General features: G+C 37.4%; 3 protein-coding genes across 7 annotated transcripts in view; 1 reads left to right on the top strand and 2 right to left on the bottom strand.

Annotated features, from left to right (window-relative positions):
• Window positions 1-10,207, bottom strand: part of LOC132161430 (plakophilin-4-like) — a 58,669-nt gene extending 48,462 nt beyond the window's left edge. For 2 of the 4 annotated variants that reach the window (XM_059571461.1, XM_059571462.1), the window contains exon 1: window positions 9,773-10,205. The gene's annotated coding sequence lies outside the window, so the exon portion shown is untranslated. Of the gene's footprint in view, window positions 1-9,772 lie in introns of all 4 variants that reach the window. The other 2 variants (XM_059571463.1, XM_059571464.1) reach the window with 2 other exon arrangements.
• A 1,391-nt stretch (window positions 10,208-11,598) lies between these two features.
• On the bottom strand, window positions 11,599-18,868 carry LOC132161429 (uncharacterized protein C7orf57 homolog). Of its 2 annotated transcripts, none has more exons than XM_059571460.1 (8): window positions 18,735-18,868; window positions 18,203-18,277; window positions 17,875-18,054; window positions 17,394-17,487; window positions 15,008-15,116; window positions 13,187-13,269; window positions 12,962-13,065; window positions 11,599-12,507 (listed from the first exon to the last, which is right to left on the bottom strand). In XM_059571460.1, exons 2-8 carry the CDS (start codon window positions 18,237-18,239, stop codon window positions 12,455-12,457), a joined length of 660 nt encoding a protein of 219 aa, XP_059427443.1. In that variant the 5' UTR covers window positions 18,240-18,277; window positions 18,735-18,868; the 3' UTR covers window positions 11,599-12,454. The 2 variants fall into 2 exon arrangements, with proteins under 2 accessions (XP_059427443.1, XP_059427442.1); XM_059571459.1 differs by having other exon boundaries at window positions 15,008-15,119; window positions 18,735-18,867.
• A 963-nt stretch (window positions 18,869-19,831) lies between these two features.
• On the top strand, window positions 19,832-23,223 carry si:dkey-276j7.2 (cytohesin-interacting protein). Its single transcript, XM_059570236.1, has 8 exons — window positions 19,832-20,203; window positions 20,372-20,412; window positions 20,511-20,565; window positions 20,730-20,832; window positions 20,916-21,006; window positions 21,552-21,618; window positions 21,845-21,911; window positions 22,649-23,223. The coding sequence occupies exons 1-8, from the start codon at window positions 20,033-20,035 to the stop codon at window positions 22,711-22,713; spliced, it is 660 nt and encodes a 219-aa protein (XP_059426219.1). The 5' UTR covers window positions 19,832-20,032; the 3' UTR covers window positions 22,714-23,223.
• The last annotated feature ends 286 nt before the right edge of the window (window positions 23,224-23,509 follow it).

Genomic DNA, 23,509 nt, shown 5'->3' with positions numbered 1-23,509 from the left:
AAGTTTGTTGGCATGGGCCATGCAGTGACGGCCTCAATCTTGTTTGGATCTGGGGCAACTCCATCTGCAGACACAATGTGCCCCAGGTACTTGACCCTTGGCAGACAGATCTGGCACTTGTCCACTGAGAGCTTCAGCCCAACTTCACCGAGACGATCTAGGACCTTGAGCAGTCTCTCTTCGTGTTCCTCAAGAGTTTTTCCAAACACGATCACGTCGTCCAGGTACACCAGCACTTGTAAGAGGTTCATGTCTCCGACAGCCTTTTCCATCAACCTTTGAAAGGTTGCTGGTGCCCCAGTGATCCCTTGAGGCATTCGTTCAAACTGAAAAAATCCTAACGGACAAATGAATGCCGTCTTCTCTTTGTCCTCTTCGGACATGGCTATCTGGTAGTAGCCTGAACGCAAATCCAGTACAGAGAACCACTGACTTCCCGTTAAAGCATTCAGCGCATCTTCAATGCATGGTGTAGTGTACTGGTCGGGTATGGTTCGGCTATTCAATAGTCTGTAATCTATGCACATCCTAATAGCCCCAGTCTTCTTTCTAACTACAACTATTGGGGATGCATAGGGGCTCCGCGACTCCGTTATGATCCCAGCCTGCAGCAGTTCCTGTAAATGCTTTCTCACGTCTTCGATATCTGCTGGGGCTAGCCGGCGTGATCGTTGACGGAAAGGGCGAGAATCAGAAAGTCAGATTCTGTGCTCCACTCCTCTTGCTAATCCCACGTCCCACTCATGCATTGTGAAGACATGAGACTTTTGAGCCAGTTTCTTGCATATTCTGTTCTTCCACTGTTCAGAGATGGGGGAGTCTCCAAAATTGATCATGCTCTCATCAAAGTCAGAGGAAGCAGACTCCTTAGGGGGAATCGTTGCAACTGAATCAATGTGGTACACACATCCAATCACTGTTCCCACAGGTATGGACGTTTCTCTTGAGGACTCATTTTTGAGTAGAATTCTCAAACTGTTGACATCCAATGCCCCACTGGGTACAACCATGGGATGAAAAATCACATCAGCAGGTAAGGAAGCTGCGGGTGAGGAGTCAATCATCAGGATTTCTTGAGCAACAGGCTTCCTTAGGTCGACTTTGCACACAACCTGAGTGTCACCATCTGGGGGTAAGACCAAGGGGCCTGGACCCATCCATCGGACACGACCCGCCTCCTCCTCTTGGACCGGGACTGCAAAACCCTTTAAAGCAGGTTGATCTTCCTCCACATGAACACGAAGGCCTAGTGTTCGGGTGACATCAATGCCATTATCTTTGCATTGATTTACCAAGCGTCTAACATGGCTTGCGTTGGTGCCCACAATGACAGACGTCTTATCATCACTCCTGGGGTTAGGACATATGAGAGCTAGGACAGTTACAGTCTGACTGGTTCCTAACACCTCAGCTGGATACTCCACATCAACTACCACGTAGCCACGGTAAGGGTAGCTAGCTCCAGACTCACTTAAACCCCACAGGGAAAGACCAGCTACTGGCTGAATGGGGATATCAGACAAGTACTTCTGGTACCAGGGTTCAAAAATGATCGTCACCTGAGAGCCGCTATCTAATAGAGCAGTGCAGGGTTGTCCATTAACCTTCAGCGGCACCAGGCTAGGCGGCCCAACTAACCCATCAGGAACATGCACACTCTCAGTCATGTCAGCTGTACTTTCCTTAACAGAACAGTTAACTGCATTCGTGGTGGCATCACTTGACTGCTGGTTGTTCTTGGACAGCTTCAGAGCTTGGATAAGTCTCTTGATGACTTTAGCCTGGTTTTCTGGGCTTTGACACTTCCTGGCGAAATGCCCACTCTCACCACATCGATAGCAGAAGTGTTCCTCCGATACTTTGAATGATCGTTGTGGGGAGCTGGCTACTGGTTTGGAGGTATTCACAGCTGAAACGGCAGCTTGAGGTTCAGCTACTTTATTTGTGACTTTCTGTTGCAAGCGCTTCATTTGTTTTTTCAAAGCTGCTATCTCACTGTCTGAACTGCACTCACTGTACACTACATTTGGGGGAATTTTCTCACTACTAACTGACGTGTCTTGTGCTGGCTTAGACACGACAGCAGCAACCATGGCCTTTAGTTCTTTGATTTCAGACTTCAAGTTCTGAATTTCAGTCTGTTTCACATCAACATTCTGCCTTACATTTCCACCTTGCAGGACAGGAGTTATCTTCTTTCGTGAGGCCTCATATTCCTCTTCCGTGCGTATCTCCTTCAACAGCTGGAGAAAGGTGGGAGGCTCTGCTCTTCTCTCTCTCAGACGAAGGTTAACTAACATCAGATCAGAGGCTATCGCACCACGCAATAACTGGTCAAGTCTTGCTTTATCTGCACATCCAAGGGGGAGACCATCTCTCTGCACCACCCTATTCAACAACTGTTCTAGACGTCTGAGGAAGTCAGACAGCTTCTCACCTGGTTGTTGCTGCAGTAAACGAAATGCAAAATACAAGTCTTCTCCTGTCTCTGCTGTCCCAAAAGCATGCTCCAGTGCCTCTAAGCAATCTTCGGGGCTCACCTCAGGATCACTGGCTCGTGCTGCTTTTACAATGTCAAGCGCCGGGCCTCTGAGACTTTCCATCAGTCTCCGCCTCTTCTCTTTGTAAGAGCAATCACACTCTTCCACCATGAGGCGTGCTTGACCCAACCAGTGGTCGAACTGCTCTTCTCCAGCGGGGGTGGGTAACAAACCAGAGAAAGTTCGTAGGCGGCGATAGCTTCCATGCTCACCTGAGGACTTGGACGTCTTGTACAGTAAATCACTCACGGCTCGCAGAATGGCCTCTGTTGACTTGGCAGCAGCCTCATCCTCAGGGAACAATGTGCGAAGGTCTTCAACATGTTTACCTGGAGCTTGTTGCATTCCGGACATATCAACTTGTATACTGGCTCGTGTAGCTGCATCTGCTATGATAACAGGCCACGGCCCTCCACCATCAATAGGGAGCACTTCAAAGGGAACGATTTCGCCTTTTACTACTTCCTTACATTCACACAAGACCAAGTATCGGTTTAGTTGGCTGTTGAAAGTTCGGCCTCTGACTCGCACATGTCCCAAACACTTCACTGTTTGCATTGTCTCTTCTATTGCACTTGTGTCTACATCTTCTCGAATGAGCACCATGACTGCATGAGCCTCGTCTAATGCCTCGCCACGGCACCATCCCTTTAAGTCTGATACTAGTTAGCACTATTTAAAGTTTCAGAATGCTAATCTTCAATGTAAAATGTACAAAAACCAGAAACCCACACTAATGATCCCAGCGGTGCCTCCAATTTATGTAGCGCCTCTCTAGCTTGTTTCACTATAATGAGAGGTGGCTATCCTGAGTTCTTTAAATTTCTTTTTAGTCAAATATGTGAGTTTCACTAATAAATGTATCAGTATTCAACTTGTGTGTGTGTGTGTGTAATTATTAACTCATTGTAGGAAATACTTTTTCCCTTTAAATCACTATTTTAGCAGTACTATTTACACTCTGAACGGAAATGAAATGTCTTTCAAGTACTTTTATCTTATAAACACTTTCACATTTAACTCAAAAATTACTCTTTTTCCTTAAATCAACTTAAAGTATCAGTCAGTAACCACACCTGTTTTATAAAAAGGACAGATTTAGTTAGAAAAAGTGTGTCAGAAAGTAAAAAGGTATTGATAAACTCACTTTTCAGATCACAAAGGTATTTAAATTCACATTCAAACAATAGGGCCCAAGAAAATAAAATAGCCGGCAAAACTCTATTTTAAATTTGAAATACCCTTCAAATGTTCAAATGATGCAGGCCTGAATGTAGCTTGGGTACGTTGTAGCCTTAAACGAAATGGCTGCTTCACCACACAGGCCAAAAAAAATGGTACCTTATATACTCAATGTAGATGTAAGCTCACATGGACAGGATCAAAGGCATCAGTAACAGGAAACCAGATGAAGAGAGTTGAAGAGAAGAGAAGATGGTTGACGAGGAAAGTCACATGGTCGACGATATGGGCAAGGTCCAACCCCTCGGTAACGCTATCCGGCTCCATCAGTTTCTTTGATCATCGTCACTCTCACAGTTCCACACAGGCTTTTACTACTCGAGATTGCTAGGCGCTAACTGGTTAGCAAAGTCCATGCAAAACACTAAGCACTGATTTCAGTCTTCGTGTGCGAAGTATGCCACTCACACTGACAGAATTATCACCATTAAAGTGAATATAAGAGTCCTTGTTGAACACTTTCACTAAAACGGGTGCATTAGCTATATTAACATTAAACACGTTTCTTTTATCAGTAAACACACTTCCATCTCACGCATCTCGCGATCCTCTTCCTTCCTTGTACTTTGACCTCAACTGTGATTGGCTCATTACAAAACTTTCAGAAATAAAATAAATTCACAAAATATTTCTGTAATTCTTTCTTTCTATTCTTACCGACATCATTAAAGCATCTTCACAAAGATTATTAACCAAAAAATATTTAACCTTTTAAATGTAAAACATGAACATAACACAATATGCAGTTTTTCTTATTGAGCAAAATCACAACTTCTTTGCTGGTCAATGATTCTTAACTTTTTTAACCTCAAATTCTATTTGTTAAACTATGAAATTATTTATTCCAACTTATATAACTTTACTAATAATAATGATTTCTACAGGGTTACATAAATATAGTTAAATTTATGAAATAAAATTAAATAGGATTTTCTGGGAAGGTAAGTCTGGCCAGTTATACAGCAATACGAGTCAGACGAGTCTGAAGATCTGAGCTGAATTTGGTGAAAGATTAAAGTTCTAGTCTGTGTCAGTTACTCTCATAATAAATAATAATAATAATGTTACCCGTATTTTTCGGTATAAGTTGCATCAGTCCAAAAATATGTCATGACGAGGAAAAAAACATATATAAGTCGCATTTATTCAGAACCAAGAGAAAACATTACCGTCTACAGCCGCGAGAGGGCGCTCTGGGGTAGGCTACAGGAGCACTGAGCAGCATAGAGCTAATTTTACTATTTTTATTTCAGAAATGTAACAATATTAATTTTTACAATTATTTATTAATGTCACACACACATACCTAGTGTCTTGTGACTTAAAAGATGAGAGTGGTAAATGTTACAGACATGGAACTGTTCAGTCTATTATTGATTTTTATTTCCACTTCACTTTTTTCCAAAGAGACAGAAATATTTGCACTGTATTTATCAGTGGGACAATATTCATACAATACTACAACCTAGAAATAATTTGCAGGTCTCAGCAGCACGAATTATGTGCCCAGCTACATCTGATTCAAATATTATGCTAATTAACAGTGAGCGGTGCTTCTTATTCTGCCTGAAAGAATGAAAAGACCGAGTTGAAGGTGGAGCGATTCGACCAATCATATGAAAGCAGCGTTTCAGCCCCGCCCACAAGTGCGAATGAAATATTGAAGCCATAAACCGAGATGATCAAAACGTACACGGACCAACGGACTTGTCCATGTTCTCTCATTTGAATCCTCTTCTTGAGATTTGAGTCTCAGACCTTCTGCCAGCCCCGCCTTGTTCACGCAGTGATTGACGTGGCGGGAGGGGGCGGACACGTGATCGGCTCGGAATGCATCTTCAATGTGCACATTGAATTTTGATACATTCATTGCGGGACACTGAATGAAAATGCAATCGTAAGTGTCTTGACTGTGAGTGTTAATGCATTTAAGAAAAATAGCATTTAAATGATAATTTTGCCACAGTTTTTGCTTGAACATGTTATACATATTTAATAATTTCTGTAATACATTTTCATTTTAATTTTGCAACTTATAAAGCATTAAAATTAGTTTTCATTTTACATATTAAAACTGGTGTATGAATTGGCAAATGAAAATTATGTAATTTCATTTTCATTTTCATTTTGCACCAAACGTTGCACAAATGTATTGGAAAATGAAAATGTAAATACAGAAATGCATTGTCATTTTACATATTGCATTGTCATTTTGCATATTACATTCCAAATTGAATATCGCTACCCATGTGCTTCCATAATATTCAAGTGTTGATAAAAAAAGAATGCTTTAAGCTAGAATAAAACAGATTTTTTTTTTTTTTTTTTTTAAAGTAGAGGCTTTGATCTTTATTTTGGTGTAATGCATATTCAAATATTCATACAGATGAATACAAAATATATATTGTAGGCCATCAAATATTAGTGAAAATCATCAAAATCGCTGGCGGTGACTGACAACTTAAAAAAAAATCCTGGTGGGGAAAGAGTTAATGGGAATGGATTTAAAAGCAAAACAAAAGAGGGTTTACTGTAAACAGCTAAAGCACAAGTAATTAAAGTACAACATATTTCAAGTAAGAAAAAAAAAACGAACTAAAATGCACATACATATGTGTATGAACACATATTCAAACATTTTAGAAGAGGCAACATCTTGAGGATGACCAGGCAGTAAATGCAAACACTTGCACAAATATTCATGACCAAATAAGATGAGATAACCACCTGAAATTTGCAAAGAAATAAATATGACTACACCAGGATACACTAGAGGTGCCGCACACTAGACCATTGCTGAACCTAACAACTTGTTCAAAATGAATAAATTAATCCTACAGGCAGAGCTTTTTGGTCATGTCTGACTCAATGGTGGTCATGGTTTGCAAAGGCATCCTCCCTCTATGTTCTAAACAACAATGGCATCTATTCACGCATGATTTAGTTACCATATTTTGTCCTTATGCAACAGAACATTGAGCTCCAGGATGTTTGCCTGAGGTTATGGATTACAAGCAATAATGTTGTAAATAATGTTCAGATTCTTGCACAGACTGATCATTTCACTTCATACATTGTCAGTGGCCACAAATATTAATTCTGTGCTTCAAATATTGTTTTTTTTTTTACTCTTAAAGTGACGGTACCTGCAGACTTATATATTATGATTAACCAAGGACCACGATTTCAGCTAAGAATCATCTTTAGTGTTCTATGAAGAAAAAAAGCCATCATCTTCGATGGCCAGAACATTTTTATTTTTTGGTGAACTATTTAGGTGAACCAGTGAATAAAATCCAATAATCACAAAGTGTGTTCCTGTGGCTCAGTGGTAGTGGTCAACCGATATATAAATAAATATAAATATAATAAATAATATAAATATATAAATGTTTCTGCTTGGCCAATGTGTTCAAGGCAGGACTTTTATTTCGACAGCTGAGAACGGCTGTGCCTGAGCGCACACAGCTCACATTCTCTTTCTTGTTCACTTGTTGTCGTCATTAACAGTCATTAACAGTTCTGTCTAATACAGATAGAAGTCTGTCTAATAATCAGACAGAAGGGTTAAACCATATTAATCCATACAGAAAGTATTATAACGATTGCTTTTATATTATTAGTCTCCAAATATGTGTTATAATATTAATTTAATATATATAATTTAAACAAATCTTTGAATGACTTATGAACATTTAATTTCACAAACCTTGTAAACTTAGTCGAATCCAGCTGTGAGATTTTGTGAAGAGTGCATGTGATCTGCATGATCGCATGTTCTCTGTGTGACGGTAGGTCCGTGTGAATTGAATGCTTTAAATTTTAAATGTGATTTTAAATTATGCTGCACTTTACGCATCTACTCAGTGTCATATTCATGTCATTTTCTCTGTGTGCTGTATGTAAAATGAGTGTTACCCTGGCTTTATTTGAAAAATATGATTCCCAACACACACAAACTTCTGAGAATAATAAGTGCACTGTTGATTACAGGGTTTACTTCCTTTTTAATTATATTTTTATTAAATATTTATTTATTTGTGACAAATACTTTGTCATCTAAAGTACATGTGTTTATTTTACAAATGTATATTTTAATCCTTTGTCAAATTATTTAAAATTTCTTAAATATTAATACTAATTAAAAAAATTACTAATTATATTGGTATTTAACTGAAATACTAATAAAAAAAACATATAATTATATCGGCTTTATATCGGCTATCGGCCCCCTGCTTTCCAAGATATCGGTATTGGCATCGGCTGTCAAAAAAACAATATTGTTCGACCACTACTCAGTGGTAGAGCATTGTATTAGCAGTGCAAAAGGTTGTGGGTTCAATTCCCAGGGAACGCACATACTGGTAAAAAAAAATGTATAGCCTGAATATAGCATTGTAAGTCGATTTGGAAAAAAAGTGTCTGCTAAATGCATAAATGTAATCAGTTATTTGCTTTATATGCTTTGTTTGACATAACATATCAGCATAACATACACTAAATTGTTAGAAATATATTTGGGTGATGTAGTCGAGTGATGACGTAAAAGAACCAAAGAAGCTTTTTTAATGGGTTTGAAGAAACAAACCAATCCGAAGGAACCGGTTCACGTAAAAGAATCAGTCTTGCAAAACACACACATCCATACATAATCCAATGACTTAAAGCTTATAAACTTCATAAATGGCAGTAGCCCACTGTGCTGGCATTTACAAGAATAAAATATGAAATCCACTTTAGAAGTCCTTAAAATCCCCACCCACCTCCACACTGGATTTACCGGGAGTCTGCTGTCAGTCAGAGCACCGGGTTTATACTCAGACGAGACGAGAGGAAGGGAACAAGCAAACCATCCTATTAACCCTGATGACCAAGAAACAGTAATAAACTGTTACTTATTGGAGTCATCTGACATTGTGTACTACCACCACTTACGTCTGTCAGTGAGATCATTCTGTCATTTCTAATGAATAGCGAAACTTGGCCTTGGTTATTTCAAATGCACATACACACACAACAGTCACTGGGATTCTTTTTCAGATCATGTAACATGACAATGCAATGTAAAGACAGCTCGGGTCTCTGAGGAACATGTCTCACATTTGCATCATGATGCATTGTCCCAGCAATATTTACTATGTAATTGTGGACTGCTCAAAGCAAATCACCGCACAGCAGCAATTACATGGTGCACAGCAGCAAACCTGCATTCAATCTAAACTCTGGTCAATATGATGAGGCAGCTAAAACTGCAACCACACTGCCATTACAGCCCAAACTGATTCAGACTTGTTCTAATAATTCTTGATTTATTAGAGCAGGAGTTGAGGGCAAGGACTTAGAGGGATGTTCAATCATGCATAAAGAAAAGTGTCTAAAAGATAGTCCAACCTGAGTCCCAGTGACAGCAATCATCAGTCGTAATGGAGCCCAGCCTACTTCACCGGCTGTGGGATACTGGACTGCAGGATGCCATTACACATGTCATCAAGGTTTCTAATTAATGTGACTAAATAATACAACATGCAATGCATTGCCCAGGTTAGTAGATGATGAACAGATGGATGAAATGCGCCATGCAGGGACTGATGATGGACCTGAGATGATGATGGGAGGTGTAGGTATGTCGATTAGAGGTGGTAGCGACACTACACCTGCTCAAGTTATTCAGCTTTATGCATTAAACAATTGCATCAATTATGTAAGTATAACTATAGTACAAATGCATATGTTCTGCACAGTTAAACACTGCAATAAAGAAAGGAAGATGGAATGAGCTTTAAAGCAGGCATCGACAGGAATGCAAACCGGTTCTCCGCTTATGCACTGACCACCGCGTCTATTACAGCACAGTTTTGAAAATGACTGAAGGAGAGATGCACGAAATGTGCCGATAAATGACAAGCAGCGATAAATTCCCGCCGCCAGCGCGCGCCAGATGTTAGCAACGCTTCATTGGAGCTGCGCGAAATCACCAGTAACGTACTCACCGCAAAACCGCCGAAATGCAAATTATTCGCGGAGACCGATAAATCCATCTGTAACAGAATCACCGGATGACATTCTTTCCAAAGGTGTTTTCACGCGATGAACGGGCGTCTCCGGCTGGGTCTCGCGCGCTTCCATGGGCAAGAGGGTCAGAGCGCGTGACGTAGACGCTCCACATAGAGAGACGCTGTTTCAGGGCATTTAAATGTGTTGCCATGTAGTCGAACAGGAGTTGATCAAAAAATATGGAATTCCCATCGAAGTACGAAAAAACAAATACGGTTACGGAGCGTAAACAAGCCCTAAATGGTCACACGAGTGACCATCTGATTATAGTGCGCATAAACGCCCACAAATTGGTTACTTTAAATTGCTTGATTTAAGTTTTTAGTCTTCTATTGGTTGGATTTATAAGTATTCGGGTTTAACAAAGTCCACATAACTTTGGGGAAGACTAGCCGGCGCATCATAAATATTTTGTATGATAATAAAAACGATTTTCTTAAGGCTTTTTTCCGAAATGAACATTAGGCAACATTGCCATCGTGTGGATAAAAGGGCATCTCCCATTGGGAGCGATCTAAGGGCTTCTGTCAGATGATATAACATCTTTTCATTGCCCGATAAAATTATATTAGCCTGTATTATATAAAGATTTATCTGTAAATAAATAATAATAATAATAATAATAATACAAACACATTAGGCTTCCTAATTAGTTTAGCTGTTTAATAAACACAAATGGCAGTCTCTAGAGGGAAAAAAAAGAGAGACATTTCCCACACATGACGTAATAACAGTAAAATAGGGGCAGGGTAAGCAAAATACCGGTTCTGCCAGATGGAGCACCAAAGCTTTTTGAGCTCAGTTCAGGACTCCTTCTGTTTTACCCATCAGGTGTTTGGACATCATCTATTAGCTTAAAGGAGAGCCTCTTCTCATGTTCTGCCAACTAGTCACACACACTGATTCGTGGAACTGTTAGATTCCAGTCAAAGTCCAGCATTCAGGGCTGTTATGAAAACCTGTGGGACTATTAGTGTTTTTCAGGCGTCTGGTTGGTCAGACTGCCTATACCTTGTATTTCAAGTCCATCTTAATCTATCCAAAAGGCCAGTGGATCCCAGTGTTTAGCATACAAAATAAGCACACTGTGCCACAGTATGCCACCTAAAGAGTGAAATTATAATAGAGTCAAAATAGTGAAATTATATTTTCGGCTGTATTGCAGTACAAACTTTTCAGCTTCTGAGAATGTCTCTGAATCTGGCATTTAGCAGATGTTTAACATCATGTGACTTGCAGACTGAAAGATAAATGACCAAGTCATGGGGTGGTTTTATATGATTGAGTAGTGCTGTCATCAGTAACTCTCCAGTGCTGGGTCAGGTCGACTCCACCTGGGACTGAATCTGAAGCTTTTACAGTAACATTCTTTAATTTTACTAATGGATTATCACCATTTCTGCTCCTTTTTTAATTTTAAAATTGAACATCTTGTGGTCAGAAACTCCTGTTTCTCATCTCCTCTGGAGTTTTTGTTTTTAATCATATAAATACAGCCTTGTTGAGGCTTATTGTGTTAAGTATGTCTTTTCATATTGATCATATTACATTGAAAAATTATTACTGTTGTTTTTTATTATATCCTCTCATTATCGATTCATTATTATTTAGCATCAAAATGTTTACCTCTTTTTGAAAAGTTTGTACACCTAAAAGTCTGAAATGTAGAAGGCATTTTTGAAGCAATTGAAAATCTGTAGATTTAACAGTGGCTTTAACCTGTAAAACATGCCTTTGAAGCAATGACTACAAACAGAAAGCCTTTTATGCACATGCAAATTTATTTAGTCATCATTTATAGATATTAACTGACAGCAAGTGTAAACATTGTTTTCAGAAGGAAGAAACATTAAATTATACAGCGTAGAACACCAGAACAACTGAATCGCTGATTATTATTTACTATCACATCAATACTAACAACAACATTCACAATCGCAAACTTCCTGAACCCTCTTCCTTTTCTCAAATCCTTACCAATGGCACCTCCTCACTTCATATAATCATTTATTATAAGGTTACCTTCTTGTGTGCTCATCATGCACTCAACTAGCTAACTACTGGGCCGTAAGAACACTCAAAAGTGTTCAGAGACTTACTGTAATGTATACAACAGCCATGCAAAGTGTAGTAAAAGTTTGCAGCTTACACATTTTGTCATTTCCATTGACAGTTTGAGGTGAGAAACAGCTGTTTAACGTGGCATAGTTATATCCTATCTGTCTATGTGTATGCGATCTTTAGTGTTCTTAAAGTTTTGGCACATCATTGCGCCATGATCACTAATGTGCAAGTGAAGAATGAATAGTATGAAAATCAGCTCCTTGGTATCAATGCTCCATGCACCTAAGATGTATTTTGTGGTGCATATACCCTGTAGTTTTCATTTAGGACTTACAAATATTCCTTCCTTCTAGCAGTATAGTTATCTTGATCACGAGCACCATAGATATGTGAGCATCACACACATTAGTCATTTAGATAAAAATGCAAAATGAAAACAATTAGATGACTAAAAAGTGTTTTTGCATAAAGCAGAGAGTGGGTGGCTGATGCAAAGCTAGTGGATACGAGAGAGAGCAACAATTCATGAAGAAGGGTTTTAGGGGACATCAGTTTTATTTCAGTTCATCCTCTGGTGCCATGGTGCTGGTCTGCTCAGAGGTAATGCCTAAAATATCAAAGGCACACAAGTTAGTTTTACAATCACATATTTGACATGCTTTATGAATTTCATTCCAAGCAACACTGCAGCTGCCTCCTACTGTGTATGTGGTTAAAAGGATACTCCACCTCAAAATTAAAATTTTGTCATTAATCACTTACCCCCATGTCGTTCCAAACCCGTTAAAGCTTAATTCGTCTTCTGACGATGCTTTTCATACTTTTCTGGACCTTGACAGTGTATTTTACTCGGCAGTCTATGGGAGAGTCTCAAGTCTCCCGGTTCTCATCCAAAATATCTTAAATTGTGTTCCGAAGATGAACAAAGATTTTACGGGTTTGGAACAAAATGGGGTAAGTGATTAATGGAAAAAAAAATTATTTTGGGGTGGAGTATCCCTTTAATGCAACACAAAATTTAAACCACTCATGATGTTATAATAAAAAACAGGAAGTCTTACTTGAAGCATCATCTTCAATGAGAGATTTATTCTCTTCCTCGTTATAACCAAAACCTAAAAGTTTGGACATGTTCACTGGAGCTGCCCCCTTCTTATCATGGGATCTGTAGTGAAAATTATCAAATACTTATACACTAAATACATTTCAGGAATTGAATCATTGTTTTAACTGTGAATCTGGAAAATAATGTAGAGGCTAAATATTTCGAAAAAATAAAGACATACATCTTTTTGAACTTGTTGGCTTCCCCAATCTCTTTTTGGCTAAGGGAGAGCTTCTGCATCTCTGATGCAGCATGGTTTACATTCTGTGTAAGGAAATAAGAGGTTTATAATTTTAGGATTAAACTAAATTATTCACATTTTAATATAATGATATAAAATGCTACTAATTAAACATTCTTTACATGTGATTAATTCAAAATTCACAATGAATCATTCCAACCAGCAATAAAAAATTAAATTCAGAAATGCATCATGAATACAAAGAAAGATGGGAAGCATGAAGGCAGAATTAAAAAAAAAGACTAAAAATGCAGTAAGATGATTCAGCTTCCTGTGTAAAAGATGAAAATGATAGGGCATGAAGTGAGAACCACAGATCTAATGCTACAGAGTACAGAGCCGTAGCAACAGTCATTTTGAGTCAATGTTCTAAAAGAACCACTTCTTTATAGTTAAATATGTCACATTTGAAAATCTTTGCTAAGTAACCTTAGTACTTTAAAGTATCTGCTTTCAAAGTATGCAACCCTAACTTGACTACAGCAAATTAGTGTTTTGTATTTACAACTAAATAGCCACATAGCAAACAATTTTAACAAAAATTTGTATGCCTAAAGTGTCACCATGAAAACACACTATATGGACTACACTGTTAAGACACCCCTTCAAATAAACAGGTTTGACTACTTTAATAATTTCCATGAGTACAAATCTTGATGTTAAAGCATATAACAATATTCTAGGGAATTGTGTTCTTCTAATTTTACAGTTCGAACAGGAACCTTTTCTATTCAACCATGAGAGTGCATCTTTGTATAAGGCAAGGTTGAAAAAGAAATGATTGACTCAAGTCAGTGTGGAAGAACTTGACTGTTCTGCAGAAAGTGAAGTCCTAATCCCAGCTGAACACCTCTGGTGTGACTTTAAATGCAGACATTGAGCCAAAAACCAAATACCAATGACTTGAACATATGGGTACAGTCACTTTAGACACTTCCAAAGCTGTTGCATAAGAGATGGAAATACAATTTTTAAATACATTAATTAAGTTTCTATCTATGGTGCCATAGTTTTGGTAGTGCCTTTTTCGGTTCTAAAGAAGGGGTGTCCCAATACTCTTGTCCATATGTGACCCTGGAGCACAAAACCTGCCATAAATAGCTCGGGTATGTAGCAAAAGCCAACAATACATTGTATGGGTCAAAATTAGCTATTTTTATTTTATGACAAAATACATTAGAATATTAAGTAAAGATCATGTTCATGAAGACATTAAGTACATTTCCTACTTTAAATATATAAAAACTTAATTTTTGATTAGTAATATGCATTGCTAAGAACTTCATTTGGACAACTTCAAAGGCGATTTTCTCAATATTTTGAATTTTTTTGCACCCTCAGATTCCAGATTTTCAAATAGCTGTATCTCAGACAAATTCTTTCCTATCCTAATAGCCTTATTTAGTCAGCTTTCATGATGTATATAAAAAAAGGACCCTTATAACTGGTTTTGTGGTCCAGGGTCATCTATTATGGATCTTGCAAAAGTCCTATTGGAGAACATGGTCTGAACATTCGTGTTCATGTCAACCATTAAGAAAATGTAAAACAGAATCAAAACAATGGAAAGCAAAAACAACAGCATGCACCTTGGAGTTTTTTCTCAAATGATTCAAATGAAGAAGATTTCTTCACTGATATGGTTTTGCAGGCGCATGGCAAAAAAGAAAGATGGCAACTGAAAGATTGTTTATAATATGGAGACAGTTATGGGAGCTTTAAATAAGTGATGGCTATCACGTTCTTTGCTGATCCATTCACCTTTTTACCAGAATCCCAGGCTGAACAGTTATCAGTTCCAAAAGGGGGATCCAGGTGCTGTAAGACAACTTTAGACTTGCCGTTTCCATCAGGGGTAGTTGCTTCACTGCTGCTGTAAGCATAAGATGATGTGATTGAACCCCAGTTTCACAACACCATACTGGATGGATTGGGGTGGAACCCTTTTTCTGTACACAACCCTATGATTCTTCTGAAAGAAGAATGTAGGTCCTTCATGTCACCTTATTGAACTGCTTGAACATGCCATGCTGATTTCTAAAGCCTTAAAGGTATAGTTCACCCAAAAATGAAACATTTATAAAAAAAAAAACATATTACTATACTCGGGCCATTCAAGAAATTTAGCATTACATCATTTGCACACCGATGGATTCTCTGCAGTGAATGGGTGCCATCAGAATGAGAGTCCAAACAGCTGATAAAAGCATAACAAGAATCAATAATCGACATGCCCTGAGATCATCGATTAACATCTTGTTAAGAGAAAAGATGCATGTTTATAACGAAAAATCTATCATAAAGAAGTTTTAACTTTTAACCCATTAAACCATCGCCTCTAGTACAAAAAAAAGTCTATAATCCTTAATTATGCTTTCTCTAATGAGAAAGTCTGTTGCCTGGTGTCCTATCACATTCAAATCCTACCTATTCAGATAGGTTAAAATTGATAGCCTGATTGCACTGTAAGTCGCTTTGGATAAAAGCGTCTGCTAAATGCATAAATTTAATTTAAATTTAATTTAAATCCATCAAGATATTTGGTTAGAACTGTTTTGGGTTGTTTTCACTTGTAAACTGCTCTGCATGATCTGTGCATATTTCTCTCCTGGGTTAGACTAAACAACTTTTTCTACTGGAGATAGCTATATTAATCGATAGAGGACTCAATTTGAAGTTAAAAACATCTGAATGATAAATTTCTTTAAAGAGTAACTAAACCCTAAACCAACTTTTTTTAGTTACTGATCTATAAGAATGGGGCTTTATTAGTGCTGTTCATTGATTCGAGTAACTTTTTTGACATTTGAGTATAAAGTGTTTTAATTCTACAATATATTGTGTAAAAACGTGTGAGTGCTGCCCTCTTCAGGTTGAACGGTGGCTACTGCAGTTGATTTTTCCTATTGGATGTTGCGGTGGCAAGTGACGTAAGCGGTGGCAGGTGACGTCAGCAGTTTCCAGCTCACCACGCCCCTTGGTACGAGCTACCATGCCCTTGGCAGTATAAAACCATCTTGTTCCGTCAAAATCACTGTAGTAAGTCAGGAGCTGGAATTGCGAGTATTGGTAACGACCAGAATAGACTATTATAGCATCTTTCAGCATAGCAATTATATAGTTATTTAGATCTTCAAGTTAGCGTAGATTTATCTGTATTTAGTACAGTGGTCAGGATGGTACGGAGGTGTGTTGCTGGTTGCGACAGCACTGCTGGACTGCATAGTATACCAGCAGACTTTAAAATTAAGCACCAGTGGTTGCATGCACTTGGCCTGGAAGACCGCGAGTTCCCGCCTAGAGCTGGAGTGTGCAAACTGCATTTTACAAGGGATTGCTTCTCCAACGCAATGGAGGTGGAAATGGGCTTCTCCACACAGCTCGCGCTGAAAAGCGATGGGGTGAGGGAGTTAAGACCGCAGTTTGAGCCAGCGGCTCGAATTGATATGAACAGACACCTCGACATCCTCCACTTCAGGTGAAAGTGGGGGAGAAAAGTCCTCTACTTCAAATGATCGCTCTGTTGCAAAGCTACTTGCGTCATTACAGTCACTCTCCATTTTAGCGTCTCTGACAGCAGCTGTCAATCAATCCGTCACTGCGGGTCTCAGGATCACGCCGCACTCGCTCAGCCCCGCCCTAGGTTCGTCCCCGTGATCTGCCCACTTTTCAGCATTTTTCAAATATTGTCAGTGGGTGGAGTCAGGCTCTGAGCAGGGGTTTAGTTACACTTTAAAGACAAACATTCAGCTTTTTTTTTCACAAGACATAAATTGATGGACTGGAGGCAAGTGGATTATTAATGGATTATTGTGATGTTTTTATCAGATGCTTGAACACTCCTTCTGACGGCACCCATTATTGTAGTGGATCCATTGGTTGAACAAGTGATGTAATGCTAAATCGGTTTTGATGAATAAACAAACTCGTCTATTAACTTGGATGGACTGAATTCCTTTAAATACCAGAAGTAATTGACACATTCATAGCATCTTTCTCCAGCCAAATAGTTTGTAATAAACTGAGATGATCTCTTATAATCTTGTCTAGGATCGTTCTTTTAATCAGAATGATGCATTTCCGAAGCCTTTGGCTTCATTTATCATTTCTGTACAAAACAACACCTTATGGGCTGACGAATTCTCACCTCTCTTGATCATCAGGTGCGCCAGAGAACCAGTTAGAGGGTTTGTAGGAACTGTTAGGTTTCGTTTCCACAGGGTCATCATGGCTCAGCAAACCTACGGGATAAATGAAAGATAAGCAGGCCATAATTCAAATGAATCAAAACCTACTGTCACCATTTGAGCTATTCCTTTAAGGATTTATTTTGTGTATATCAAGCTGATTTCACTTTTAGTAATCCAGTTTTGTGTAAACATGTCTTAACATTTGGTAGTTGCATCAAACAATGAGTCACAAAATACTTCAAGATCATTTGTCAGGATCACTTTGTATTCTATACTAAACATTTGTGCAAAAGCAGTAGGTCATTCTAAACATATGCACTTCACTTAGTTTCTTTAATAGTGAGACAAGTGCATAAGATGCTATTCTGAACATATCATAAATCATTTCAAAGTTGAAGGTAAATTTGAAAACGACACATTCTAGTGTGACACAATTACCCCTCTGTCCTCCTTGTTTTGCCAGTTTAACATAATCCGAGTCAGAGGCCTGAACGCCTACGCGTCTTCCTCCTTTAGTCTTTTCTTCAGGAGTGATGTCGGCAGTCGCAGATAAACCCGGAATCTGTGATGAGGGTCCACCAGCTCCATTTGAACTAGCAAGGTTAGTTGTTCTAACACCTACAATGAAATTATAATATAAGTACAAGCATTTGCCTTAATCAAAAAATATTTGTGAAAACAATATTCATGTGTATTATGTGACAGCAATGTAGGCCTAAGGTGGTCTGTAAAGAAGATAGCAGTGTGATTTGTTTCTCAGAAGGACCTGGCTTTGTCCGGCGGTAGTTGGGCTCGGCAGCCATGACTGGTGTCTTTAGTGGTCAGCGGTGGTTTGATAGCTCTGAAATGGCAGAAAGGCAAAGCTAAGTCCTTAGCATTTATTCGAACTAAAATCAGCCGAACGTTTGTCCTTTAACGCGTGCTTAAATTATCCAATAAAACCGCGAATTAAATGTCATTGTCAGCTCGACATATTGATCACTGATCATTTCTTCTTTGTGTAGACTGCTGTGTATCTACAGCTAATTTCTCAAAGCGAATAAATGCATCTTTAACCGATCATGTTTTAAAACACTGTGGCTATTTTAGCCATTTCTTAGGATTTTCTTTTTTATAATTTAGCTCTCGAGTCAACCTTGTCGCCTAGTAACAAAAGCAGCATCAGGACCACATTTATCATCTGTACAAGACAGGCCAATTATATGTGCAGATTTTAAAAATAGAACTCATATATATTGCAGATAAAAACAACATTGGAAGCAGAATTCAGATATCATATTACATCGCTACTGATATACCTGAGGCCAGGAAAAGATGTGGAAAAGACAAAGCTTGCGTCGTGTTAGCCAGCGCACAGAAGGGGGACGCCTAGATTCCTCTTCTTCATCAGCTGAACTGCGCACTGAACCTGGAGACGCCTTTCCTGCCACCTACTGGATTGGGAATGATCTTCAGGAAGCGTGGAAACACCTCCACACGGGACACCGTACAGTTTTGACAAACGCAAGAATGTGCAAGTCATGTATAGTATATCATTCAGAAGCAGGGTTCAGCTGATATATTTTCTTAATTAGCTTTTGTTATTAACACATTTTTTATTATTGTTATATTTATTTGTTTGTTTGTTCGAAGACAGTTTAAATATGGAGGGCCAAATTACTCTAAATTAAATAATTGCATAAATGTTGAAATATATAAATCATTAAATACATCACTAAATACATATAGGCTATAAATATATAAATAAATACATAATCACTCATTTATTCATGCTTCATTCATTCATTTTATTCATGTTTTATACAACAATAACTCTGAAATAAATAAACAACTGAATGAACATTTATGCATTTATTTATGCATTTAATTATTTAAATATGTATTTAACCATTTATTTATATATTTCAATATTTATTTAATGATTTAAGTTTGATTAATTTGGACCTCTGTATACTGTTCATCTTCATCAATTCTTTATTTCTGTTTTAATGTATATGGAAGTCATTTTCTGAAGACATTCTGCCTTTTTATTTTATTCTTTAATCATTTTACTTTACTGTATTTTATTTTAAAATGAAAGTGAATTAAAATCTGCTATTCATCTTTATTAAATCTCTGTTTCTATTTTAATGTACGGAAGGCATTTTTTGACAATTTTAAATAAATTAATTTAATAATAAAAAAGTGAATAGCACATATACAATTTCATTATAAGAAATGTGAATGCAAAATATTATGCCAAAAATTATTCCTCATAATTTCATTATGAGAGATGTGAAAGCAAAATATTATGCCAAAAATTCAAAATGAATTTAAACAATCCAATTTTAATTTTTATCATATCTGTACAATTATATATCTTTTTTTTTAATTGGCAGAAAATGTAATGCATATTTATGTAGGTCTACCTTTTGTTTGTTTTAGAGGTGATTTTAAACATGATTCTGCATAAATGTGTGCTGACACAGCCTTACAGTAAAATCATTGTGTGGTTTGTAGTGAAGCCCTGGGGACTTCACTGTGGTCATGTGACGTGACATCCGTTCAGAGCAGAGGCGCACATAAAAACCAGAGACCGAGGTTCTCAGCAGCAGAGATGACAGCACACACTCTGACGATGACAGCATCTGTTCAATACATAAGAAAACTGCTGGGAAAAAGCAGCTGTGCGACAAGCAACCTGTTGAACACTGGACACAAAACACAGAAGAACACTACTGATTATAAAACCATCAGGAACAAAGATGGAAAAAGTCATAAAAGAAACGTAAGTGACTTTTATATTGTTTGATGTTTAATATGATTTGATATTTCTGTAGTAATATTCTGCTGAACATGTATGTTTCCACTAATATTTAGTAGGCTATGTAAATAACATATCAATCCACTTAATTGCTTATTTTAATAATTAACAATATGAAATGTTATTTTGTAGGTAGTGCAATTCCAAGACAACACAACAGAGGAGTACATACGGTAAAAAAACATATTAAGTTCCATCTAAAGCTTGTCAGCCCACATGCACAACTCAAATTTGGTCTGACTCTCTCTTGCTAATGTCTTTTGGTTAACAGGAAAAGTGTCGTTTTAAGAAGAAAAGATAATGAAACTTTTGGGTTTGACATCCAGGTAACCTCATTACCCACTGTCCCACCCTCTCTCTCTCATACTCTTCTTATACTTTTTTCTCCACTCATTCAAGCATTACATGCCTGCCTGAGGGCTTATTATCTGTCAGGTGATAATTGGATTTTGGATGATGAATTGATTGGGTCTTCACTCCCTGTCCGTAGACAAGCAGTGTTGAGAGAAGCATCGGTACTGAGCAGGATTTGGGCTCGTGTGTGTGTTGGGTGAAGGAGAACAGTCTGGCGGAGAGAAGTGGCTTAATGACAGGTGAGTTATCAAGACACCTGCTCACTTCTGTCGCGCACCAGTGTCATTCATACTTACTAAAATCTCTTTGTCTCTCATCTCAGGTGATGTTATTTTAACGGTCAACAGTGTGTATATTGCTGGATTCACTCAGCAGCAGATCAGCAATCTGGTTCAAAAATCCTCCACCTTAATGTAAGCCTCAACTCTATTGTTTATGTTACATTTTTGATGATTAATGTACAGTAAAACAATGTATTGTCAACGGAAAAAGAATCTAAAAAGGCCACACTAAAAATCTGTTAGTTTGTTCACTGAATAATTTGTATTTTAATTGTTTGCGAGGAAAAAAATATGAATTAGTATAATTTATGGTTAAAGTCTAAATATGTAATATTTCATTAGATATAACAGTTCACCACATGTATACATACATACAAACAGACGTACCTATTAATTAAGGTTTTATATTATTATTGTTGTTGTTGTTATTAAATATTTTAATGACATTTTTAATAAGAAGAGTAGAAGTCACATTTTTATTAATGGTCCCTGATTGATTATATTTCATTTAAAAAGTTGAATGCAGTGTTTATTATATTGCAATATTTTTTATAATATTAGTTAGTTAGTGTTATTATGTAATAAGCTCAATGAACCAGTCAAAACCCTGTCTAACCTTAGTTTTTATATAGTAAGTGCTGCTTGATCTGAATATATATATTTTTTGTTGACTGTAGGATGGAGATTATTAGAGGTGCTACAGAAAAGCAGAGACAATTGCTCAGCAAGCTTTATCTCCTGCAGGTGAAATATTGAACATTTCTTAGCAGCATCAGTACCCTAATTATGTATCTTTATAACACTACGTAATCATTCTCCTGTTTTGCGTAACTTGTGTATGAGTAGATATTTACGGTAATGTTGTTGTATATTGGGTAACTGTGAATCGTGAACAAAGCAGGATTTCTTCATGCTTAACAGTTTTTTTTCTTTCTCTGTGTTTCCCCCTCACATTTACGCCACATTACAGAAACAGTTTACAGAGAAAAGCGAAGAGCTTCAGACACTCATTGCAGAGGAAGTGCGTCTAACAGGAGGTGTGTGTTAATGTGTGTTTGTGTGTGAGAGAAGATGTTAAGACAGAGACGATGTGGGTATAAACTACCCACAAGTGGAACACATAATTTCCCCATAATGCCACACTCTGCCCTCAGGATGCCAACAAAAGCATTAGAAGATCTGTGTGTGTGTGTGGGTGGCATGTGGGGAGTGTGTGTGCTTATATGTAGAAATTCTGCTTTTACAGGAAGAAACTTTGCTGACAATTCTTGATAATGTTTTGATATGAAACTACAGCAAGTCTACACCATAATTTTTTTTTTATATCAGTTCATATAAAATGTGTTTCATGTAGTAAATACAATAAAAACAACTAAATTAACTGGTTTATTCAAGTAAAATGTAGTATACGTATACCCAGTGATGGCCTAAAATAACAATTTTGGGTTGCGTAGTGTGAAGAACATTTAATAATTTAAAGGATTTTTTGCTACGATAAGGAAAGATTCCATTGATATTAAAGGTGCTTCATGAAACATAGATGAAAATAAAGAACCTTTATTTTTAGGGGGAATAACATATGTTATTAACATAGTATTACATATTGCATAGAACTGCATAATACTTAATAATGAATAATAGCAATTTGTACTAACAGAATTGAAAATAGCACCAAATGAAATATTTTCAGTTAAAACTGGTTTTCATTTCAGTTACACAATAACACAAACTCTTCAGTGCCAGTGAATTAAAACAATCTGTTCTTGTTTTTTAGGTGCTGTGGAAAACATCCAGAAGCTAAATGTTTTTTCTGCAGGATCCTCTGCGAACCTTTGCTAACAGTGTGTTTAAGAGACAGAGAGTTTTTCCCCCAGTTCTAATACAATCAAACACACCTAACCAAGGTTGTGGGCTTCACTGGAAAATGACAGGCTAGTGCATTAGAGCAGGGTTGAAACTAAGCTCTCTGGTAAAGTAAAGTAGAGTTTAAAGTAACTTTAAACCATTTTTAAAGTTAGTCCAGGAAAACAAATCCTGACCATATTCTCAAGGAGATCCCATAAGAGACCATGGTCAGACAGCAGACAGCATATTTCTGTATTTTTAAACTCAATGCTACATAGTGGTTTGAATTAGTGAGTGAAAAGCTAAACATTGAACTATTTATTTGAATTATACTGCATCTATGCGGTATTTGTGTATTTTACACTATTAAGCATTCATTTTTATTGTCAGTTTATTTCAATTTATCTGATTTTCAAAATGTGTTTTGTGTATTTATGTACCAAGTTCTCTAATATTTATTCATTTCCATATTTATATAATGCCTCTTTAATAAACTTTTATAACAAACTGATGTTTTGGTGCTTTGTAGCACATGCTGGTTCTGCTTTGGGCTGTTTCTCACTGTACACTTAATCTTGCTGAATGTGCTTTGCCTAAGTTGATTTGTCAGCTGTTTGCTTCTGCTGAACACGTAGGTTTCCCAGATATCATCTCAGTCATTGGTAAAACACCAGATGCAGTTCTCATTCACCACATAGATCTTAATCCTGGCAGGAAATGACACGTCATTGGCAGTACATCCGGTATCACAGACAAACCTTAGCATTCTCATCACTTTTATAATGCTTGA

The sequence above is a fragment of the Carassius carassius genome, chromosome 17 (assembly GCF_963082965.1).
Source record: "Carassius carassius chromosome 17, fCarCar2.1, whole genome shotgun sequence".
Taxonomy (NCBI): Eukaryota; Metazoa; Chordata; class Actinopteri; order Cypriniformes; family Cyprinidae; genus Carassius; species Carassius carassius.
This window is presented reverse-complemented; position numbering and strand designations above follow the sequence as displayed.